We start from the raw sequence: 23,200 nt of genomic DNA, 5'->3' as shown, positions 1-23,200 counted from the left end.
TATTAGCCGTTTATGTGTTTTCTTTTGCATCTGTTTAAGTCTTTTGTCATTTTTTATCGGGTTGTTTGTCATATCGTTCATTTATGGGAGTTCTTTATATATTTTGTACTGAAGCCCTTGTCAGATACATGTGTTGCAAATATTGTCTCCCAGTCTGTGTCTTGCCTATTTATTTCCTTAACAGTGCCTTGTTATCGAATGGACCCGTGGGGGTGGGAGGGCAAGATGCTGTTACAGAAACACGCCTTCTCCCCTGGGATCCCTCCCGCTGCCTTAGGTTCTCATTGCCCACCACCAGGTGTTAGGAATTACGGCTCTCAGTGCTAGAGTTTGGTGAAAAGGAAAGGAACTATTTATTCAAAAGTTATACAGGTTTGGAGTAATGGCCGAATGTCACTGTTAAAAATCCCCAAGTCCCTTTAAAACACCCACAAACACCCTCCCCCCACACACAGTTCTGCCATCGCCCCTTTGCCCAACCAGGCAGTCAGGAGTACCGGATCTCAGGAGAAGGCAGCAAGACCTACCATGGAGTTCCCCAAAGCTGATTCAGTTCTTCAGAGTGGACCACAGGCAGCAATTCTAAGAGAGTTGCGTGTCATTTTATAGTTTTGGAGGTCAGACGCCTAAAACTCCATTTCAGTGGGCTAAAGTCAAGGTTTCAACAAGGCAGGTTCCCCCTGGAGGCTCTGAGGGGAGAATCCATGTCTTTGCCACTGAAAACAGCTTCTAGTGGCCTTGACTTGTGAGCCCTTCCCCATCTTCACAATGCAACCCCCCAATCTCTGCTTCTGTGGTCACACACCCTTCTTTTCCTTTGCTTCCCACTTATAAAGATACTTGTGGTTACATTTAGGTCATGCCTGGATCATCTCCCCATCTCAAGATCCTTGACTTAATCACGTCTGCAATGTCCCTTTTGCTATATAAGGTAGTATTCACAAGTTTGAGAGATTTGGACCTGGGGAGATCCAACCTAGCACAGTATATAAATTATACATGTACATATATATCTTCCCACTCATCGTTCATTGTTCATGAAGAAGACACCATTGCCTGACTGCTGGTGACAGGTGAATTTGGTTTTCCTAATGTCATTTGATGTATCTTTAGTGAGACCCTGTGACCCTCTGCCCCTACAACAGACACAGCCTAAATGTGGATCGTGAATAACTACAGGTGTTCATTTTTAGCAGATGTGTGTGTATATTTATGCCCAGGTATTTACCTACTGTGGTCACATTTTCAAGACCACACATTATGGCCAACTGCTCCTTACCCACGCTGGGTGAAAGAAGGAGTTAGGCTTCCTGAGAACAAGTCTCTGTGTGGTGGGTTATTGGTGCCCCACCCATTGAAGTCTGAAATAACTCAGAGTTTGAGAAATATTACCAAACTACTCTGGGTGGGTGAGAGATGTGGGAATTCTGCTGCAAGAAATGCATGTAGCCAGCTCCTAGACTGAAGGAGGGAGGGTTTGTCTCTCTCTCCCACACTGAAGGACTTCAGACAAGCCCCTACAACATGCAGGCTAGCTGGAGCCCCCTTGCGAAGGGGCACAGCCTACAGACTCTAGCAACAGGGAGCCAGTTCTGCTCAGCCTGTAGAAGTGAGACGCCTGGCTGAAGTGATGAGCAAGCACCAAGAAGAAATTTGTGAGAACAAAACTTTCCTTAGGGAATCTCAGCAATACTTGGAAAGAGAATTAATTGTACATCAGGAGGGACCGCTATGTTGTGGATGGGTGACATGCAGTGACAGTTACATTAAGCAAATGTAGAGTCACTGCACTCTATGGTGTGGATGGGCGTGTACTCAGTTTGGACCCACTGATTAACTCCTGAAGACCCCTCTGCCAGGGGGCCTAAAGTTCTTTAAAATATCTGGAGGTTCATCTAGAATGAGGTGTGGTTTGTTTTACAAAGTGCCATTTTAAGAGTCTTTAGACATTTTTTCTTGGTAGAGTCCAAAAATAAAGGCACTGAAATTCAAATGCCTACTCTAATTCAAGAATTTTATGTTTCTATGTATGTCCAGGTAAGAATGACCTTCTTCGTCCCATATTTCTCAATACTATTAAAAAACAAAATGTACTCATTAGGTTGTTTACTATTTACTGATGCTTAAATTGTTCTTCCTTGAAACTCATGGAAAACTTTGGTCAACCCACTTCCTAAATATGAGGTCAAAGACCTATAAAGATATATTTTAATGTCTCCTACTGAGAGCTGTTACAACCCTGGGTTTCTGCAAGCCTACTCTCAAGAAATCATCTATGAATTGTATCTTTCTAGTTTCAGAGAGCCCAGTTTTGAAACAGAAGGACTCACTTCTCTGGGCTCCACAGCCTCAGAGCTCCCATGCTGGTGACCAGTGTGGGGTCTTTTCTAATTAGCAGAGTAGGAGAGCTGACAGCTCCATTGGCTCCACCTGCCCTACCTGTTGCTTTTAGCTGTGAAGGTAAGAGCAAAACCCCAGAAACTTTGTGTGCTTAGATAGAACTCTGATTACGATGGAGCTGAACGGCGGGGACCTTGTCCTCAAACACTGCTCTGTACGTTAGCAGATTTAGGTGGAATAAAGGAAAGACCGAATCGGGTAGTTCCATCTCCATGTCATCCAGGGGTTTTCCTTCCAATCCTCAACCTTGTTGCTCTAAGTACAAAGGTGGAAGAGACCCAAGGAGCTTACAAAATAACACGGCCTCATTCTCTGAAACCAAAAAGGCCTGGTTTTGAATGGTAGGCTAACTGCATACCAGTGAAGTGACCCTCAGAAGCAGTACTCCCACCCAACTCACAGGGCTATGAGGATTAAATAAAATCGTGCTTTTAAACTACACAAAGACACTTGATGAACTAGAACTAATAGTGTAGCGTATTATCATTATATTCCATGTCACAAAAGCAAAAAAGAACATATAAGCAATTCGTATCCATAAAAAAAAAAACTTGCCTATGATACAGAGGATTCACCTCAAGTTTAGGTTAAAAAATATTTCCTTATAGATGTGGTAGAAATTATACTGGAATTACTCAGATTAACTTTTTATTATGGTACTAATATGCTGGGGAATATTGATATCCTTTTCATGTAGTTTGACAATGTAGCCTTTGCCGACAAGATGGGGATTATATAGAAGACGAAATGTAGTGAAAGTGAGCAGTTGATACTGACCCACTCTAGGTGCTCAGGTAGGTAGGCTAGAACTCCTTAACCAGCGACTGAAATCAGATGGAAGTTTATTTTCATCTCTCTTGGAAGAGGTGTAGAGACCGTTTGTCCAGTGTTGATATGGACACCCCAGAGTTACCGTGGGCCCATCGCCCTTCCAGCTCTCTGGTCCACCACCCGTGGTGCAAGCCTTATTCTCATTGTCCGAGACGGCTGCATTCTAAACAACAGGGTTTTGTTAAAGCCCGTAAAAGGAAAAGACGCAACAAGAAAAGTATGTGAAATTCTTTTTTTAAAAAACGGTGAGGGGTGGGGAGAAAGAACAGAAGGAGGGAAAGAGGGGGAAAGGAGGCTGCAAAAGAATAATGAATAGTCTACTCGGGAAAAAAATAAATATCACAGGAAACAAAAAGCAATAAATACAACAAATGCTGGAAATCTTAAATACATGAAGAGAATATGGAGACCATGAGCCAAGAGATACATGTATCAAATATAAGTAAATAAAAAGATACATTTTAGAGCTAAAGATATTCTACACATACAACCAAGAGTAAAGCTCTGTTCAGAGGAAGCTCACTCTCATCATCATGTACAAGACACAAGGAAGAATAAGTACAAAAGAAGTGTGTATGCAACTCAAGAAGATATGAAAAGGCCGACAAAATTAAAATGGGGAAAGCAAAACCAAAATACAACAACGGAGAGTAACAAAAAGAGCGCGAAGCGGTCAACTTGGTAAGTAAATCTGCAGTGCTGCTTTTATAGGATTTTTCCTTCCCAGCAGCCAAAAATGTCCTGTCTCCTTGGGAGCAATCATTAAGGGACAAGAGCTGGAATTGTGTCTTATTCATCTCTGTAACATCACAGTCTAGCACCATAAACGCTTGTTAACTAATTGTGTAAACGAGTCCCGAACGTCCAGATTATTAAGAGAGACCTCTGGCTTCTCAGATGAATCTTTGCCACACAGATGAGGTTTGGGGCCACTGAAAAGGCACAGGGCAGAGTCGGTGAACCACCGTGTCTGCTGAGGTGTCTTTAGCAGAGAAGTGTCTGGTGACAATCTATTGGCTAATTCCACTTAAATGTGTGTGCCTCTTCCTCTCTGCTATTTCCATGCCTACCAGTGCCCAGTCCAGTGCCCTGTGCTTGCCTTGGCCTCCCTCTCAGGCAGGTCTTCTTAACCAGTCCAGGGGCCAAGTACATGGATGGAAAAAGATCCATTGTTATGCTCCCTAACCTGTAACTAAACTTTCACATTTCCCAACATTGTATCATAGGCAACAAACTGCCCCAGTACCAGCAGTCCCTGAAACTGTCCCCAAGAGAACCCACAGACATTTTATATCACATCTTAGTCTGGGGAGAGGACTCAAAACTTTATCGCATTCATCACCACTTCAAAATTATGATAGTTACAAGCCCTAACGCTAAATCTTATAATTTGCGGCATTAAAGATTTAATATAAGTAAACTTGATTAAAGATTTTTACAATTATATCATCAGCTATGAACATATGTTGATAGCTGCATTTCAGTATAATTGATTTCTTTGGCATTCTTGTGCATTTTATTTCATAAATTTGAAAACGTCTATAAACTTCACTAGATGCCAAAAGTGCCCGTGACACCGAGCGGTCAGGAACATCTGCACGAGGCCTAGCTGTTTAGGGTGATAACATTTCTCATAGGAAGGAAAATAAAGGTGAAAGTTGTGTGACTCAGTTTTTGAGAAAAATCTAGTTAATTTAGGAGAGATGACTTATCCCATGACCATTGGACTTAAGGAGAGTGGCATGTATTGTGTTTACAAGAAAACACGAGGAAGGCCTAGGCACATCATTTAGGCTGCTGCTCAGTGTGACCAAAAGAGTGAGCTCTGGAGTTGGAACTGCTAGGGTTCAGATCTCAGTGCACCATTCACTCCTGTGTGACCTGCAGTGACCTCTCCCAGACTTGATTTCCTCCTTGGAAAGGGCAGAGTGACACTGGCCTCCGTCTAGGAGGGCTGTTGTGAGGTCTGAGCGAGGTCATTCCTGTAACGTGTTGTCTCAGCCCCTGGCCCGTAGTAGATGCTCCTCGTTGTTAAGGTTACAGTCAGCTGATTTTGTGTTCAACAACTTCCTCCTCTGCAACCTTTCTCTAATTTTTTCCCAGTAATGAGATGGCTCCCTCACCCAGCCAGACAAGCTTACCAAGTCTAGCTTCGGTATTTCCTTCTTTCCTCCCCCTCTTATCAAAGCCCACTCTCAGATAAGGCTCTCATATTTCTCATGTCTTGGTGTGCTTTTCAGTTTTTTGGTTACCTCTTTCAGGGATGAACATTTCTTCACTGTGTGAGAAGACTTTTCCCCCAGGAAAAGTCAATTTCAGTGTCCAGGAGCAAGTAAAAATCTCTCTTCCCATGGGGAGTGTCTGCCCCCTTGCTTCTCTATATGCCACTTGTCCAGTTCAAGTCCCATCTCATCCAAAAAGCTTCCCCCACCTCTCCTGTCTTCACGGGCAGCAGCAGGAGGTGGCCTTCTGATGCCACTGAACTCTGAACACATAAGCCCGCCATCCCTTCTGGACATTCAGCCAAGACTGGCTTCTTTATCTCTCTCTTCTGCTTTCCTAGGGCAGGGCAACTGTTCTCAAGAACAGGGTGTGCTATCCTTCCTTTTATGGTCCCGGAGATCCCCAGCTAGGCAAGGTAAAGAAAGAGCTGTGGTAAACTTTTTTTTTTCTTTTTCTTTTTCTTTCTTTCTTTTTTTTTTTTAGCACTTCTTCCCTAAAACCTCCTGGTCTCCATGTCTGTGCTGTGAGTTCCCAGGGGTAAGATGAGCTAAACTTGGCTTGAAAAGGAACCAGGAATGTTTCTGCTAAATTCCTTACAGGTCTCCAGAGAGGCCTGAAGGTAGTTGAATAGTTGTCTCAAGGATTCTCGGAAAAGATCTTTCCTTTCCCAAGACTGATGCTCCCCGCACCCACACATACCGTGGTAGGAGAACCCTGGCCTGAGCTGTGGGAGCCTGGGGGATCTAACCCTGGCTCTTGCAGTAACCAGACGTGTGACCTTGAACATCTCGTCCCCATTCTGGCCTTCAGTTTCATCAACGATGGGATGAATTACTTAAATTTGATATTCTTACACTCTAGGAAAGAGAGTTGGATCATTCTTTGTGGATTCATTCCAAAATTTATTATATATTTTCAAGGAACAGAGCTCATATTTATAATTTTCTGGCCTCCTCACAAATTCTTTAGCATTCTTTTCCTCAATGAGGACAGAACTGGTTTCACACTTGAGGGCTTGCTGTGGCAATTGTCACCTTGCCATGCTTCAGTGTCTTTGATTTAACAAATTATTTTTAACTCTGTACTCATTGGGCAAAATTTCTAAAAGCATTGTTGTCAACCTGCTTTTTTTCTTTTGCTTCAGTCAAGGCAACGTTTGACTTTACAAAGTCACATCTTTACCCTTCTGCCCATGACAATGTGCATAGCCCCCTGCGTATAGAGAGTATGTAGAGGACAGAAAGGAAACACATGAGCACAAGTGTCACCTTGTTGGGCTGACCGCCAGTTTTTGGAGAAGCCGTCAGCTGGGCGGGCTACTGCTCGGTTCAATGAATCGGCTAAGATGAACAAGGCATGGTGTTGTAGGTTCGCCTCTGGTTCACTTTGCATGTGTGGACATTAAGCCTGTTCAAAGGTTTAACCTTAGCTTTTGTAACAGGCATTAACAGGTCCTCTGCTTTCCAGTCTTGGCTCTCAGAGAGTAAAAAGCATTAATGGTTTTACCACGGAAGACTTATAGGAAGAGATGTAAATTAATTAAATCTCCTGAAGACGGAAAGTAGAAGTTCGTAGATAACTTGAGCACGAGTTAGCACTGCTCACAGTTCATCTGGACTCAGTTCACCTGGACTCAGCATTTATTCGCTGCCCATTCAGAGAACCATCGCGCTGTAACTAGGAAAGGGATGGGCACTGGAAGTTGTAAAATCACTCTGTTGAATGATTATAGATGTACAATTTTTTATTTCACTTGATAACTGCACAACAATTTCATTCAACAATTAAAATCACAAGCAGATACAATATCTAGAAATATTACAGATAAAGAATGAAAAACTGATACATTTTAGGCTGAAAAGCCAAAAGAAGTGAGGTTGTCACATCTAAAAAGCTCCTATTTAAAACAGCCAACTGTGGTTTAGCATTCCTAATGGAAAAGGTGAACACAGTAACAACAAATGACATCATTTTTTCATTTTTTTAGTCAAAAACTCTCTTGATGTGTCACCTCTAGCTCCTGTTGGAGAAGCCGCTGCAGTAGCTGCCGCCGCTGCCCGAATAGGCCACCGCCCAGGTAGGAGACGGAGACGCGGCGAGGCTGTTTTTACCACCATGCCCGAGAATGAATGTAAAGGAGGTAAAAATAGACGCAGGGGTAAGAACGAGAATGAATCTGAAAAAAGAACGGGTGTTTGAAGAAGATGGGCAAGATTATACTCAAGTAACCAAAATGTTGGGAAACGGCCTTTTGGAAGCAATGCGTTTTGATGGTGTGAAGAGGTTGCCTCACATCATCGGGAAATAGAGAAAAAAGGCTGGGATAAATACGTCAGATATGATATAGTTGGTCTACGAGACTAACAAGACAATAAAGGTGATACAATTTTCAAGTACCATGCAGATGACGCAAGAAGTCTGAAGGCATGCGGCGAGCTTCCCGGGCGCGCCCAAATCAATGAAACATCCATTTGGTCCTGCAGATGATGATGAAACCCAGTTTGGGAGATGTTGATGAAGACATGGATGATGTCTAAACTGACCTCAACATTTTCCATTCCAACGTCTCTGAGGATTGTTCAACAATTTGGATTTGGGCTGTGCCCTATGAAAGAAGATTAAAATTATCATTAGTTGGAGTGCAGTTTGTTAAAGCAGAATGATTTGTTTCCAAAGTATTTCTCTGAAAACTAGTAGTGCTGAATTGAATGAAATGTTAGCCACTTTGTTCTTTTGGTGTAATGGAGCTTATGGGTAAAGGAGCACATCTACTATTTTCAAAAAGAGGGAAAGCATGACCTTCCCTACTTTGACCACTTCCAGGAAGTAAATGGGTTTTGAATAAATCATTTGCCCTATACCCGTGGGCTATGAGCGGGCCCTAGTTTTGATTGGCCTGTTGACGGTACAGTGACTTTCTGTGTATTTCAGTTACCTTGGCGTGCTCTTGAGGTTTTGAAAAAATTTAAGGGAGGCAAAAATCTGCATCTGAAGTCAGAAATCATTAGGTCTGTTTTTCATATTTAAGTAGCATGTGACTATTTTTATACTAATTTTGGTATCACATACATTCTTTTCATCATCTTATTTTGCCACTATAAACATCAACGGATATGTCCAAGATGCAGATTTTAGAACCTGGGTTTGAATAGCAATTTTTAATTTGTAAGGCTAGTGGTTGCATAAATTGAACACCAGGTGGCACCCAGTTATCTTAATATTGGACATACTGATATAGTCAATTCTTTTTTTAAAACTTACTGTGCACGGGAAATTTCTCAACCAAGATTGTTTTGATCATATGCATGTGTGTGGACTATTTTTACACTACAAGAAGATTATGTCGTGTTATTTTATTTTAAAAGTCATATACATCTAAGCTATACTTTTGAATGAAGTATAAATGAAAATTTAATTTCATACAAAAATTAAAGCCAACTTTCTTGATTTTATAATGCAATATAAAAAGGAAGAACTGCCTTCCAAAGCATGTTGGATTTAGGGTAAAACTTTAATTAGTTTTTATTTTTTCTCTGAGAGTGTTCTGATTAAACTGTAAGGTAAATCTGCTGGATGATGAATGGAAAAATAATAGATTTTTGAAATGTATCTTCCAGGGAAATAAAATAACTATGAAAAGTAAACTTTGCTACCAAAAGAAGAGTGGACTATATTTGGAGGGGGACACACCATACAGGTTTCACTTAAACAGCATTATAAATATGTCGCTCTAGAATTATCTAAGAAGACAAGGACAAGTCGATTCTATAGCTGTACAGGCTCACAAGAACAAAGAAAGACTAAGAGATGCGTGCTGGCTGGGAACAGCCATGGGAAGGTAGTCAGTGCTTTTATGATCACAAAGATGTTTTGATTTGGATGTTTCTAAAACCCGGAGCTCATCTTCTGGCTGGAGACGGATCTACCATTTCCTTTTTCACTTCTGCTGCCAAATTTCACTACCTTGTTGTCCCACCTTGTTATTAAGAACATACTACCATAGCACTGCTGAGAGGTATCTGGGAATGATTTACACAAAGGATAATGAAAAGGGAAGATTATGAGGTTTCTAGATACATAAGCCAAGCTTTTCCTTGTCCAGACACATTACACACAGTTATTAGTCTACTCTTTTGATTCCCTGAGTGGTTGAAAGGGTTTTTCACATATTATCTCATTGGCTCTTTACAACCACCTCCTCCATAAAGATCACAGGTATTATCTTCATCCCCTCCGAGAGGCTTTACCCAGGGTCGCAGAGGTGACAAAGCCAAGGCTGGATCAGATCTTCTGGTTCAAAAATTCCAAATTCCAAAATCAGAAACACCAAACAAAGGAGATGATTGAAAAGTGGGACAAAGTCTCCATAAGTCTGTGGCGTCACTGAATCTCATAGTTACCCCTCCCCCACCTTGTATGTCACTGAGGAGCAGAAACGTGATGGGTTATCCCTTCCCAACTACCTCCATTTAAAAAAAAAAAATCAAGTTTTAAGCCAAAGGAATAATGATTATGATGGGACCTAGGCACCAATGACAAAGGTGTCTTGACCTTAAATTGTACCAATAAGGGTGAAAGCTGGTGGAAATGAAAAAATGGCTGACAGCCACATTCATGAGGTGTTGTGTCTACTTTCAGAGATTCTATGCTTCACAAGCATGAAGACATGAGAGGGACTTCAGGAGAAGCCTAACTGGTCCAAAGCAGAATAACTGTGAGGTGGGAGCAGTATCACCCTCAGACCCAGAGAACCTGAGCCCCTCCCCAGAGCCCCACACACTTTCAAAGGTCCTCTACCTGTACCCTTCCCATTGAGGGTGAGAAGTCCATTAAGCTAAGGGGACATATCCATTCCAAGTCCAGGCTTTCCCATAACCCCTTAGTTCCAGGTACCCAGGTGCCCAGAATCCCTTAGTACCCAGAACCCTTGCTCCAGTTACCCAGAACCCCTTAGTTCCCTGTACAAATGGCTTCCAGGGTCTCTGTGGCTTCTTCCCCAGGTCCTTCCTCTAAATGATGAGCTTCACCACCTATGGACACAGCCCTAGGCCTGAGGGTGGCCATGGGGCAGTGTGGGGGAAGAGGGTTTGGACACGACTTGGCCATGCATACTGAGTTGTCCATGTGCATGCATGTAAGGCTCCTCCCAGTGAGATCAGGACCAGGAATGAGAAGAGAAGGATTGAAGAGAGAACTGGGAGACTAATGTATTCTTGCTCCAACTCCACAAATGTTAGGAGTGAACTGAAGCCTAAGAACAATGTTAGAGATGGGTTACATCAGTGTCTGATGAGTAGCTGAGATTGTCCAGAAAGACCCTCACCCTACAACACATGTGCCACAATCTAGGTGCCTGCTCAGGTCCCCCTCTGGGGCCTCCTTATTCCTGGCTGTCTATGCCCCAACATTTTTCTTGGTTTAATCCCTATTTCTTTTTGCCCATTACATGTCATCAACATATATAGGTTTCACCAGTGCCTCCTCTTTGCACAAATTAGATGTTTGGTCAATGTCAGCCACTGGTGATAGCGTCTAGTCACCTCAGTTTTAGAAAAAGCTCCTTGAACACAATGTTCACATAGTTGTCCACGTACTTGGCCCTCTGGGGCAAACCACTACTTCTTGGTTGACAGCATGTATCTAAGTGCACCTGTCAATGTCCCAAAGGTCCCGTTCAAACGTTGAGAGGTCCACTGGGCTATTTTAGCCTGATGCAGTCCACCTCTTCGGTGGGGGGCAACCCCACCGTTTGGAGATCAAGGTCCGCGCTGGACTTGCTGCCATTATAAGAAGACTTCCAGTGGAGCAGCATGATCCTCTTGAAGTACTTGATCGTGTTGTTCTTGACCGTCACGAAGCACAGGGTGTTGATCATGCTGTTGCTCATGGCGATGCACTCCACGATGTAGAAGGCCGTGAGGTAGTGCTTCTCCTTCACAAACACGCTGGGGAAGAAGTCGCGCACGACCGTGAAGCCGTAGAAGGGCGCCCAGCACAGCACATAGGCCACAAGGACGCACATGAGCACCAGGACTGTCTTCCGGCGGCAGCGCAGCCGCTTCCGGATCTGCTCCGTCTGGAAACCAGGTACGGCCTTGAACCAGAGTTCCTGCGAGATCCTGGCATAGCACAGGGTCATGGTGACCACGGGGCCCACGAACTCGATGCCGAAGATGAAGAGGAAGTAGGACTTGTAGAAGATCTGCTGGTCTACCGGCCAGATCTGGCCGCAGAAGATCTTCTCTTGGTTCTTGACAATGATGAGAACCGTTTCAGTTGTGAAGTAGGCTGAAGGGATGGCGATGAGGATGGACACCACCCACACAAAGGCAATCAGGCCAGTGGCTGTTTGGTACTTCATCCGGGGTCTCAGCGGGTGGACGATGACCAGGTATCTAGGACAGGAACACAAACAGGTCAACCACTGTGACAAGGGAGTGCTGGATGATGATATTTTTGCAACTGAATGGTGTGTGTGGCGGAAAAACACAATAGTATATGGGCCTTCGAGAACGGCAGACTTGAATTCGAACCCCAGTTCCACCCTCTACTAGCTGTTGCAACCTCGAACAAGTTTTGTTTGATCTCTCTGAAGCTCAGTTTTCTTATCTGCAAAAGTTTTTGTTTGTTTTTAAGGACTGAATATGCTAATGTATACACAATTCCTGGCATATACTCAATAAATGGCATATAATCAATAAATGGTAACTATTATTATTAAATGTAGTAATAGTGCCTCCCACCAGTTTCTAGCCTGGCATTCTTCCCAGCTTCCTGTTTTCAGAACCATTCATCCTAATTACCCCACAGTTCAGAGCAAAAAGAACCTGATAATTCCATAGACTCATTGGGAGAACTTTCCCTTTTTAGTGGGAGCAGTGGGCAAAGTTCTGTATTCGTGCCACATTTTTTAAAATGTTGCTCTGCATGCAGACAGAGGACAAGTATGCAATCATTTATATTACTTTCCAGGTGGAAAAATAGAGGCCGGTGAGAGATGGGTAACTTTCTCAATGTCATATACCATTGGACCCCTGATAGAAAACATTTAACCCTATCTCATATGGTTGATGTGAAAATCAATTGATAATATATATAAATATATATTTTTTAACCACAAAGCACCAGGCAGTAAAAGATACTGCTTTTGTTAAAAAGAAAAAAGAAAGAAAAAAAGCACTGCTGTTACCACAGTGGGCCAGGAGCACAGAGAGAACGCTTTCTGGGGACGTGAATCACGTGTGCGGAATGAAAGCCTCCTTCCCAGCAAGAGTGAGCAAACTTATGCAGGGAGCTTTGATTTCCTGGAAGACTTTCTGGTCTGGAAGGGGGGGGGAGGTTGGAGAAGGAAAAAAAATAAGAAGAGAAGTGGGAAGGAATGACTAGTCAACACTGGAAATAAACACATTCTCATGTGTCCAAAGCTTATTCCAAGTAGAGCCAAGAGCAAATGTGACAGAGGAATGAAGGAGAGCCGACCCAATTCTGTTTCCTGTGAAACCAGTCCCTTTGAGATGGCCATCTTTCGTGGGATTTCGATAGGAAGAGGAGGTTCATTCTTATATTTTTCCCTTCTGATTATATTGTTGCTGTTTCTGTCCCTTTCTCTGCTGCCCAACCCAAGCAGCCAGCTCCATGGAGTATCATTTGGAGAGTTAACTGGCGTGAGAGTCCTGCTGTCTTACAGGTCTCGGAGGACAGATGGAGTTGGCTAGGCCGGGTCCACCAGCCACAACCCTCGGCGCTCTCGCCAATCTCTGAGCGCTGAAGGGTGGAATGCCAGTGTCTGCAGGGTGCTGGCCGTGCTTCTGTGGGTGGACAGGTATGTATGGGCCCTTCATAAACGCTGTGGCGTTCCTGCTACAACGAGTGAGCCAAACTTGCTCTGACTCATGGTGAAAACTGAGAATTTAGTGTTTTTGCTCTCACTGGCTCTCTCCCTCTCTATCTACCGCTCCATGTTCTGTTGATTATGTTGTCAAAGAATATTACCATATTCATACTTGTTTAGTAGATGAATTTTCACTATATTGTTCTATTCCTTCTTTGTCCAATTGTAACTTCTTAAGTCTTTATAATGTTTCAAAGTCAAAGTGTTTGGGCTCCAGGACCCAGCCCCAAGTCAAACCATGGAAGTAGAGGTTGCAGCAGCTACTAGGCTGGTCATGGGATGGGCAGGGATTGCATAACTTGTGCCTGGGACAACCGGCTCTGGCCAGTTAGCTCACGGGAAGCATTTGTTCTACCTAGGACTGAGTGTGATTACTCACTCAGAAGACTGCGGCCAATGGGCAGGCAGAAAGATCAGTTTCCTCTGGATTTGGAGTGAAAGAAGGGAGGGTCCCCCAAAGCCCCACATGCTCTGGGATATGAGGGATATACCTCAAGGACAGTGCAGGTGTCTCAGAATCAAAGAGACCCAGATCTGGAGGGCCAGGGTCCTCAGATGATCTTTTTCAGTTTCCTGCTGCCATCAGGTCTGACTCCCCGTGCCTAGAAGTTGAGATCCTCTGGATTATGATGCTGTCCTTTCTGATCCCTGCTTTCCACATGTTCCTTGCCTCTGTCCCACATATCTCCGCAAGGAACCTCGTACCGCCGGCATTCCCACTTCTAGGCTATTGCACACACTGTTCCTCTTGGAAAATCTTTTCTCTGCTTTGCTGATCCCCACGTGCTGAAAGCCAGTTAAAAGTCCCCGTCCTCCATAAAGCTTCCTTTGACTACTCTTGTACATGATGATCTCACCCTTTTCTAAATTTCATTTAAAATTTATTCTTTATCCTTTAACTGTGTCATACGTGCTAGTTCACTCCCCATCCCCTCCACCCCACTCTAGGTGCTAAGCTCCTGAGGGCAGGGATGTTTTACTTCTTCAATAAGCTTTTGCTGTCGTGAATTCTGGGCACCTAGGATTTTAGTGAAACTTCACTCTCAGCAGTGCGTGGCACTATGCAAATAGACATGTAGCCAGCCGTGGTGACAGTTTCAAGAAGATTATAACCTTTTCTGGAAAACAAGACATAAATGTGTTTACCCTGCATGAGACTGGGAGACAGCCTGGAGCTCAATAAGGAAAGGCTGCAAGAGAGGGCGAAAAGGTTGGAGGCATGTGTTGTAAACAGTGGAGTTATTAGAGGTCTTTAGAGCCAGAGAGGGGAGACAGACAAGACAGAAGATTAACTCAGCTACAGTCTTGCTTTCCCTCGGGCCACAGGGCTCTTCTCTCTGTTCCTAGAACCCATCAGGTTTGTTCCGGTCTCGGGCCTTTGCACTTACAATTCCCTTTATCTGGAATGCAGTTTCCCGATCTTCACAAGGCTGGCTTTTTCTTTTCTTTTTTTTCCTTTTCCATCATTCAGAAGTGGGTTCAAATGTCTTTTCCTCAGAGACACTTGTCCTGCCTGACTCCACACCTAGTAGCTCCCACCCTCAGTCTCAGTGTTTTTGTGTGTTTGTTCTTTGTTTTGTTCAGAGTATTTCTCACACTCTAACATTACCTTTCTTGTTTGTTTGCCTGACTGTTAGCTCTCTGCATCCAGTGGATGTAAACTCCATGAGGGCAAGGAGTTTCTCTTATTCACCATCATATCTCCAATGCTTGGAATAGTATCTGTCACGTGCAGCTGCTCTATGAAAATGAATGAATGAATGAATGTTTAGGGCGGATTACGATTGGCAGAGAGCAAAGCCAAGAAACACAGAAGGCCAGGAGGAGACTAGGGTAGCCCAGCCCTGAGTGAACAAGGGGGAGAGAGTGGTGAGTATTGGCAGGACCTAGAAATGGAATGAATGCTGGAGAAAGGGAGAGCGCGGTCAGGACAAAGGACACTTGCTAGTTTAAGATGCCTGGGAGAACCATGAAACCAATAACAGAGATGGAGAAGTTCAGGCAGGTGGAAGAGTAATAGTTCTGTTCTGCTATATATCCTGATAGCTGTGTTTCTTAGAAACCTTGTATTATTAATTTTTAAATCACATCATTAAAAAAATCGCTTCAATGAAAAACAAAGAGTTCAGCCAAACAGAAATATTCATTTGTTTATGTTTTTTTTTGTTATTCCTTTAAGAGTTAATTCAAGAATTATAATATCTACTGTTTATTTACTGCTTACTCTTTTTTTAAAGGGCTTTTTTAAAAAAAGATTTTATTTGTTTATTTTTAGAGAGGAGAAGGGAGGAAAAGAGGGAAACATCAATGTGTGGTTGCATCTCGAGTGCCCCCAACGGGGAACCTGGCCTGCAACCCAGGCATGTGCCCTGATTGGGAATCAAACTGGTGACCCTTTGGTTCCTAGGCCAGCACTCAATCCACTGAGCCACACCAGCCAGGGCACACTAAGTTTTCTTATTATTCCATTTTTATATATGAGAAAACTGAGGGAGAGTAAGGTCAAATAACTAATATAGAGCCCTATAGCTAATAGGTGGTACAGCAGGAATTTAAACCCAAGCAGATTAACTGCTGACACTATTTTTCTACAGAAATTTTCTTTTAAAAATATTTTTATAACCATAGGTACACTGTTATATCAAGATAAAAATTAGTTGCTCAAAACTAAACAAATCAAACCTGAAAATCACTGATGAAATCCTGAACAACACACAAGACCAGACAATAATCAATAAGATCCTAGAGCACAGAGTTGAAATTAGATGGTAAAAACACACAAAAATAAAAAAAAAATTGAAGCAAAGCTCACAGACATCAATAAAGGAACTTAATGCACTGGAGCCGCTGGTTAGTTGGCCAAGGCCGCCGGCTGGCTCTGGGCAGGCAACGGTACTTTCCTCCGATGTCAGCGTGCCAGTTTGCGCTCATAACCCCACTCCAAACAACAGCAGTCTCCACAATGCATTGCAGGTTCCCCAACTAACCTTTATTATTGCATTTAAGTTGCACTATATACACTCACACTGCAGGAGAAATGCCAGCAGTGTTTCAGCCAAGCAGAGTTTGGTATGAAAGTAGGATAAGGGCTTGCAGGAATTCAGCAGATTAGCACAGATCTCACTCCTTACATTCAAAATAACCCAATACCCATTAACTTGTCCTTGTTTTCCTCCCCCTTGAAGCTACTCCCTACTACAGTGTTATGTTACACCTTTGAACAAGAGGCAGCTCATATGATAGAATGGATCTCACCCAGAGAGCAGAGTCCCACCCCACAGCAGGCACCCACCTACCCCACTGTGAGTGGCTGAGAACACCCCTTGTGAAAAGATGTCTTGCTAGAACAAAACTTCAGGTAATAACTGTGTGCTCTGTCCTACTGATGTGCCAAGAAAGATGGTGGCAGGTTCTACTGGCAAAAAAGGTCAATGATAAGGTCCCAGGAGCTCTCCCTTGACAGCTATGAAGGGGACTTAGAGGGCAGATACCCAGCTTGACTGCCCCCCTCCTGCTGCTTCTGTAGGTCCACTCCTCATGGTCCATGCCTAGATGGATAAAATGCTGTGGGTCTCTGTGACTCACGTGGAAGACCAGGGCCAAGAAGAAGGGGCCCTCTGCAGGGATGACACCTCTAACCACCTTCTATGGGTGACAGACCAACGCCTACTGAGCTGCTAACTTGCTGACATCACCCTTCCCTGGAGAAAGGAGGCCAAGGCTCCACCCCTCCATGGTTTTAAAGCCTGGTTCCTTTCCAAGCCCCTCTCCTCGGGAGTGGTGCTTTCCAGATTCCTGTGTTCCTGACTGTCCTGCCTATGGCTCCAGAAAACAGGCTCTATTCACTGTGCTGCCCCTAGGACATTGTCCGGGGTGTCCTGGGTGTGAGGGGCAGGCCGAACTCCGCCAGAGCCCTGAGGCCATGGCACAGGGAGAACATCTGTGCTTCAGGCTTTCTGGGTTGAGGGAGAGAGACTAGCTGTTCAGATCCAAGTACATGGGGGCCGGATTTGACCCTCAGGGTGACTGTCTCTACCCTGTATACAACAAGGTGCTTTGTGATGCGGACCCAACTCTGGGCAGTGGGGCTGCACAGACTGTCCCCAGGGAACTGAAAACCACCCTGGCCATTAGCACAGGTGATTATACCAAATGAAAAAACTAAACATAACACCAGAAACACTTGCAAAGGCTGCTCTTACTGATTTTATTTACCATCCCTAGAAACAGGTCTTCTATACTGTTGCTTGCAAATATATGTAAAGGGGCAAACTGACTAATGCAACGACTAAAAAGAGTGAGCATATGTTCCCTTTTTGTTTTGTTTTTTCCAAAACAAATCCCTTAATCTTATTTTAAAAATCAACTGGTGCGGGGGGGGAGTGGGTAATGGATCATGTTTTAGTAGAGGAAGCCTTGATAAAGAAGAAATCTCCATTAAGATATCCTAGTTGACTCAAGAAGTACCTGCCTAGCACTTAAACTTGTCCCTCCATACCTCTTACCAGTCTATCTCTAGACCTTGAACAGATACAACATCTAGGAGCTTGTCCTTAGCAGAGGATCCAAAGCCTTCCCACTGCCCAACTAAAGGGGGCGCTGCTACCTCTTGCATGCCCACAGCTGGAACTCTTCTCACTGTCCAGTCAATGCGCTAACTTTTGATACTACACTTGACCTTAGCCCGGAGGCCAACAAGTGATGGGGCCAACTTTTGAGCCCTCATGCATCCACATCCATGGCGAGTACAGATATCTCTCATCAATCACAAATGCAATGAACAATTCCGGTGTCCCTTCCTTTACTGTCCCCACTGCCACCTCACTCACCTGTCAATGGCGATAGCCAGCAGGGCATTGGTGGAGACGTAGAGAGAGACAGTACGCAGGTAGTTGACAGAGGCACACAGGACATGGCCATGCTCCCAGGAGAGCTGGCGCACCACGTAGTAGTCCATCTCAAAGGGGCAGCAGACAATGGCCACCAGGAAGTCAGAGATGGCCAGGTTGGCGATGAGCAGGTTGGTGAGGTTGCGCAGCTTCTTGTAGCGGGCCAGGGCAATGATGAAGATGAAGTTGCCAATGCCACAGACCAGCATGATGCCCACCAGGGCCATACCAATGACAATCTTGGCAGCAAAGAAAGTCCGAGAATTGGTCACATCCTCATCTTCATCCAAGGGCATATCATAGTCGCCATAGCTGAAGTTGAATAGGAAGGAAGCAGCCTGGGCTCCGTGGGGGTCAAGCACAGAAAGGAGGCTGGTGGCATTCTCACCCATGACTCCCATGGTGATCTCCATTTGGCCGGGTGATGGCTTGAGCAACACTGCTGGGGTTTCCTCTGGGACGAGGTCTAGGAAGTGGATGTCTCCTCTCTTTGCTGACACTCAGCTGTGCCTTAATGAGTCAGAGTGTCCCTGCCAGCATCCTTGGGGTACAGTACCCGAGCTCCATCTTAAGCCTTTAAAAGACATACAAATAGTTGGCTACATATATGAGTGGACCCGGACAAATTAAAAACCATCCTATAACCTAAGCAGACCCATTAGCCACCTGCTCAGAGTGAACATTGGGTAATGGAGTGGAGATAAAGAAACCAACGAGAGAAAAGAAATGATTAACAACCACATACCCACTCACTCAGGTTGAATTGCTACAGAGATGATCAGGCACTGCCTCAGTTCATTTCCCTTCCACTGAAGACTCTGAAATGTTGCCCTTTTCCTGAGAGACCAAAGTGGGGAGTGTGGGGAGGATGAAGAGAAGGAAAGTGACCTGCTCCAAACCCCATTCCATCTCCTGACAGCCTAAACTTTGTCCTTGTGGAACAGTCCCATTCTATTGCTTAAAGGAAGCGGTTCTGAACACTGTCCAGGAGACAACCCTGTCTGCTCTCCATGAGCTGGTCTCCCTCCTTCCGGCAAAACACAGCTCTAAAATCACAGAGCCTGCCTAGAACCACCTTCCCCTCTCCTCACGGGGCTTTCTGTTCCCACATCCAACTCTGCAGTGACCCTAGAAGCAAGGCACAGTGTTTACCAAGCTTGACCCCAGGCAGAGGCTTTAGGGTGGAAGTCACAGCCTAATCACAGAATGGCTTAGAAAGGGGGCCCTGGAGCAAAACCCTCTCCTTGGCTTGTTGTAAGTCCTGAGGTAAATTGCTTAAACACTCAGAGTTTCAAATCCTCCAGGGAGGAGATCAATAATGTCTGTAAGCGCTGAGCTCCCCGGGGAGGTAGGATGTTACACCCTAGAACTGCAGGAATTCAAGCTTCCTCAGTCAGCTGCAAAAAAGGGAGGAAAATCCTGGCCCAGAGGACTCCCACACCACGGAATGGGGCTGGGGTGGGGAGTGAGGAGTGAAAAGGGGAGCAGGTTGTCTGCTGCACCTCTGGGGACAAAGAACAAGAGGAAGTCCCCCTGTCCCCTGCTCTCTTCCCCTAGCCCCAGTCCCTCACAGGGTCTGCAAACATCAGTCCAGGTTGCTGGGATGTGAGAGGAGGGCTGGGGTCTGGAGAGCACTGGAAATGTCCAGAAAACCAGGGACAGATAAGTATGAAAATCTGAGGGTCCTGGAAAAGGGAGTCACAGGAAGACGTCTGGGACACCCAGGAAAGCCCGCTGCCCAATTCCCCCAAATGGGAGACATCTGGGGTTTGTCTTTGGGGGGCCAGGGTTAAAGTCCCTCTAGTCTCCAATGAAGTTCAGCCCATTCTCGCCTCCCTCCCCAGCTCCTCTCCTGCACTTTCTCAGATTTTTTTCCTTACTCTGAACCTTCAGTTTGATCCCTCAAGCCCCACCCTTTGCCCCTGTCGGGTGTCAGGAGCAGAACCCAGAGCTGACAGGTCAGAGGGGACCAGGCTTGCAGCCCAGACAGGTGCAGCTGCAATCCCGGTGGGGCTGTGCGTACTCCTTGCAGACCCCTCTGTTACCCAAAAGTCTCAAAGTCAGATTTTTAAACAAAAAGTAATAAAAACTTCTTGTGGGGCAGGGGTGCTGGAGCTTTTAGGATGTGGGGAGAAACTGTCCAGCGATCTTTTCTCCTTCTCACCTCTCACAGAAGAACCCCAGTTCCACCCGGTGTCCTCTGGGGACCCTGCCTGTGAGCGCTGACTCCCTGGCCAGACCTTCCCCTTCCCAACCTGTACGCCTGTCTTTGCAGCCCCTGCTGAGAAGCCCTCTCTTGCTCCCAACCTTGCCCTCCCAGCTTTGGAGGCTACATCCAAGGGCAGAAGGAGTGGGTAGACCGGCTCCCCTGAAGAAAGAGCTCGAGTACGAGGCTCCTGAAAAGCTCCCTCCCCCACGCCAAAGCCCCTGCACCACGCGGCCCCGATGCGGCAAGGAGTCCTTGGAGCATCTCCCGGGAGGGCGCTCAGTACCTGCGGCATCCCGGCGTCCAGCAGACCAGGCCGGGGACAAAAGCCGCTTCTCCCAGAAGCCCGCAGGAAGAGGAGAGATCCCCTTTTCCTTCCTCCTCTTCTCGAGGCTCTTTCCCGGCTCTGGCCGGAGCTGCGCCCCGAGCAGCCGCGGCAATCCAAGGAGGGGCGGGACCGCTAGGCCACCCTCGTCCCGCGCTCGCCCTGCACTCGCTGTCTCCGCCCCCAGGGGCCAACGGGCACCCGGGGCACCGGCTCCTGGCTCCGGAAGGCGTGCTCGAGGTCCGGGCTCGAAGCCGGGGTACCTAGGAATCACCGAAGCTCGCACGAGGCTGGGGACCCTGGTGTCGTCCTCGGGCGGCTCCAGCGTGGGACACGCCGGAGGGATCTGGGCTAGGCGGGCTGCGCGCGTTTCCCGGACTCAGTCTCCCGAACGGCCGCCTCGGGCAGGAACGAGGGCCCTCGTGCTCCGAGCAGGGCTTGGCACGGATTCTGCGCGCCCGAGGCGCCCGTCTGGCAGGGCTGTGCCTGCCCCAGGGCCCGAGACTTCACGGCTGGCTCACCTGGTCCTTCCCAGCGCCTCCCCCAGAGTGGGTGGGTACGGCCCGCTCCGCCCGTGCGATTTCAAAGAACCGGGAGGAGCCTCCGCTCCCGCCTGTAACACCGCCCCTGCAGGACACGCGGGGACCCACCCAAACCTCGTTCCTTTGGGCGAGCCCGACTGGACACGGGGATCAGCCTCATTTCAGCCGCTAGTACCTCTGTGTAGAAGAGATTTATAGAGAACTGCTTTTCCCAAAGCGGCGAAGTGGGGGAAGTGGGCTGCGCGGCCGCCGGAAGGAGGGAGGAGTGAGTGCCCGCACCCACCCGGGATGTCTGTTCGGGAGAAGGCTGCGAGGACCTGCTAACTAACTCGCAGGGCGCAGATCTCCTTCCAAAGTCAGACTTCTCAAGAAGTCAAATACGGACTTACTCTATGGCCCAACAGTTCCACTTCTAAGAAAACTGAGCGCGGGGACTAAGATACTTCACACCAGTGTTCATAGTAACATTATTCAAAATTGCAATAAGATGGAAAGAACCCAAATATCTACCAATTCCAAAAGATGAATGGAATTTTTAAAACGTGGCGTGTACATACATTAGGATATTTCTCATCCTTATAAAAAAAGGGAAGCATAACAAATGCTGGCGAGGAAGTGGAGAAGATGAAACCCTTGTGCACTGGTGTGGGGATGTAGAATGATACAGTCACCGTGAAAGGCAGTGTGGCGCTTCCTCAAAAACTTAAAAAATACAATTACCACATGATCCAGAAACTTCACTTGGGAACATACATCCAAAATAATTGAAAGCAGTGTCTCAAAGAGGTCTTTGTACACTCATGTTCAAACAGCATTATTCATAACAGCCAAGAGGTGGAAGCAACCCAGATGTCCATCAACAGATAAATGGATAAACAAAATGTAGTGTATCTATGCAATGGAATGTTACTCAGGCTTGAAGAAGAGAATTCTGACACATGTTATAATATAGAGGAACCCTGAGGACCTTATGTGAAGTGAAATAAGCCAGTCAAGGAAGACAGTACCTTACGAGGTACCTGGAGTAGTCAAACTCATAGACACAGAACTAGGATGCCAGCCGGCAGGCAGGGGCTGGAGGGAGAGGGGAACGGGGACTTACTGTTTAGTGGGTACCTCTTTTAAATTTTGCAAGATGAAAAGAGTTCTGGAGATGGATGGTGGTGGCAGCTGTACAACAATGTGAAGGTGCTTAACTCAGTGAACTGTATACTCTTCGAAGTGGTTAACATTGTAAATATTATGTGTATTGATACATGCTATAACATGGGTGAATCTTGAAAACATCATGTTAAGTGAAATAAGCCAGACACAAAAGGACAAATACGTGATCCCACAAATACGATGTACACAGAATCAGAAAGCAGAGTGAGGTGTGCCAGGAGAGGAGACCTGGGGAGTTGGTTTAACGGACAGAGTTTCTGTTCTGCGTGATGAAAAAGTTCTGGAAATGGCTAGTGGTGATGGTTGCCCGACACTGTGAGTGCGCCGATGCCATGGCATTGCACACTCACAATGGGTAAAATGAGCAAGAACAGCTCAGACCTTCCGAGGAAGGCATCCAAGGCCAATCCCAGTTTGGCCTCCAATTGTCCACAATGGAATGGGGGCTACCTGGGATCTGAACATTTAGTCTGTGTTACCAGTATCGGCTGTGTGACTTTAGGCAATTCACATAACCTTTCTAGGGCACACTTCCTAATTTACCAAACGAATGATTTGACTGGCATGGAAAGTCACTACCATGTTCTAACACTTCATGTAGTATCTTCTCTGGGTCCATATCCTTCCCTGGACACCTTGTCCTGTCATTTGCACAAGACTTCTGTCATTTGCATAAATGCCACAGCCCTTTCACATCTCTGAGTCTCACGTGTGCTGAAACAAGGAACA

The 23,200-nt window shown here is 45.8% G+C and overlaps 1 protein-coding gene and 1 pseudogene across 1 annotated transcript; one reads left to right on the top strand and one right to left on the bottom strand.

Annotated features, from left to right (window-relative positions):
• The first annotated feature begins 7,130 nt into the window (after window positions 1-7,130).
• Window positions 7,131-8,631, top strand: LOC128781136 (eukaryotic translation initiation factor 1A, X-chromosomal-like; annotated as a pseudogene).
• A 362-nt stretch (window positions 8,632-8,993) lies between these two features.
• On the bottom strand, window positions 8,994-21,381 carry PROKR1 (prokineticin receptor 1). Its single transcript, XM_045189367.3, has 3 exons — window positions 20,727-21,381; window positions 18,175-18,808; window positions 8,994-11,849 (listed from the first exon to the last, which is right to left on the bottom strand). Exons 2-3 carry the CDS (start codon window positions 18,645-18,647, stop codon window positions 11,153-11,155), a joined length of 1,170 nt encoding a protein of 389 aa, XP_045045302.2. The 5' UTR covers window positions 18,648-18,808; window positions 20,727-21,381; the 3' UTR covers window positions 8,994-11,152.
• Window positions 21,382-23,200: the final 1,819 nt, after the last annotated feature.

The sequence above is a fragment of the Desmodus rotundus genome, chromosome 5 (assembly GCF_022682495.2).
Source record: "Desmodus rotundus isolate HL8 chromosome 5, HLdesRot8A.1, whole genome shotgun sequence".
NCBI lineage: Eukaryota > Metazoa > Chordata > Mammalia > Chiroptera > Phyllostomidae > Desmodus > Desmodus rotundus.
Note: the sequence above shows the minus strand (reverse complement) of the source record. Positions and strands in the feature narration are given on the sequence as shown.

Excerpts from the sequence above, each read along its gene's own strand:
- PROKR1 (XM_045189367.3), bottom strand. The coding sequence starts at position 18,647 with ATGGAGATCACCATGGGAGTCATGGGTGAGAATGCCACCAGCCTCCTT. Across the intron at positions 11,850-18,174 it reads CTGGCTATCGCCATTGACAG|ATACCTGGTCATCGTCCACC; the intron begins GTGAGTGAGGTG and ends TTCCTGTCCTAG.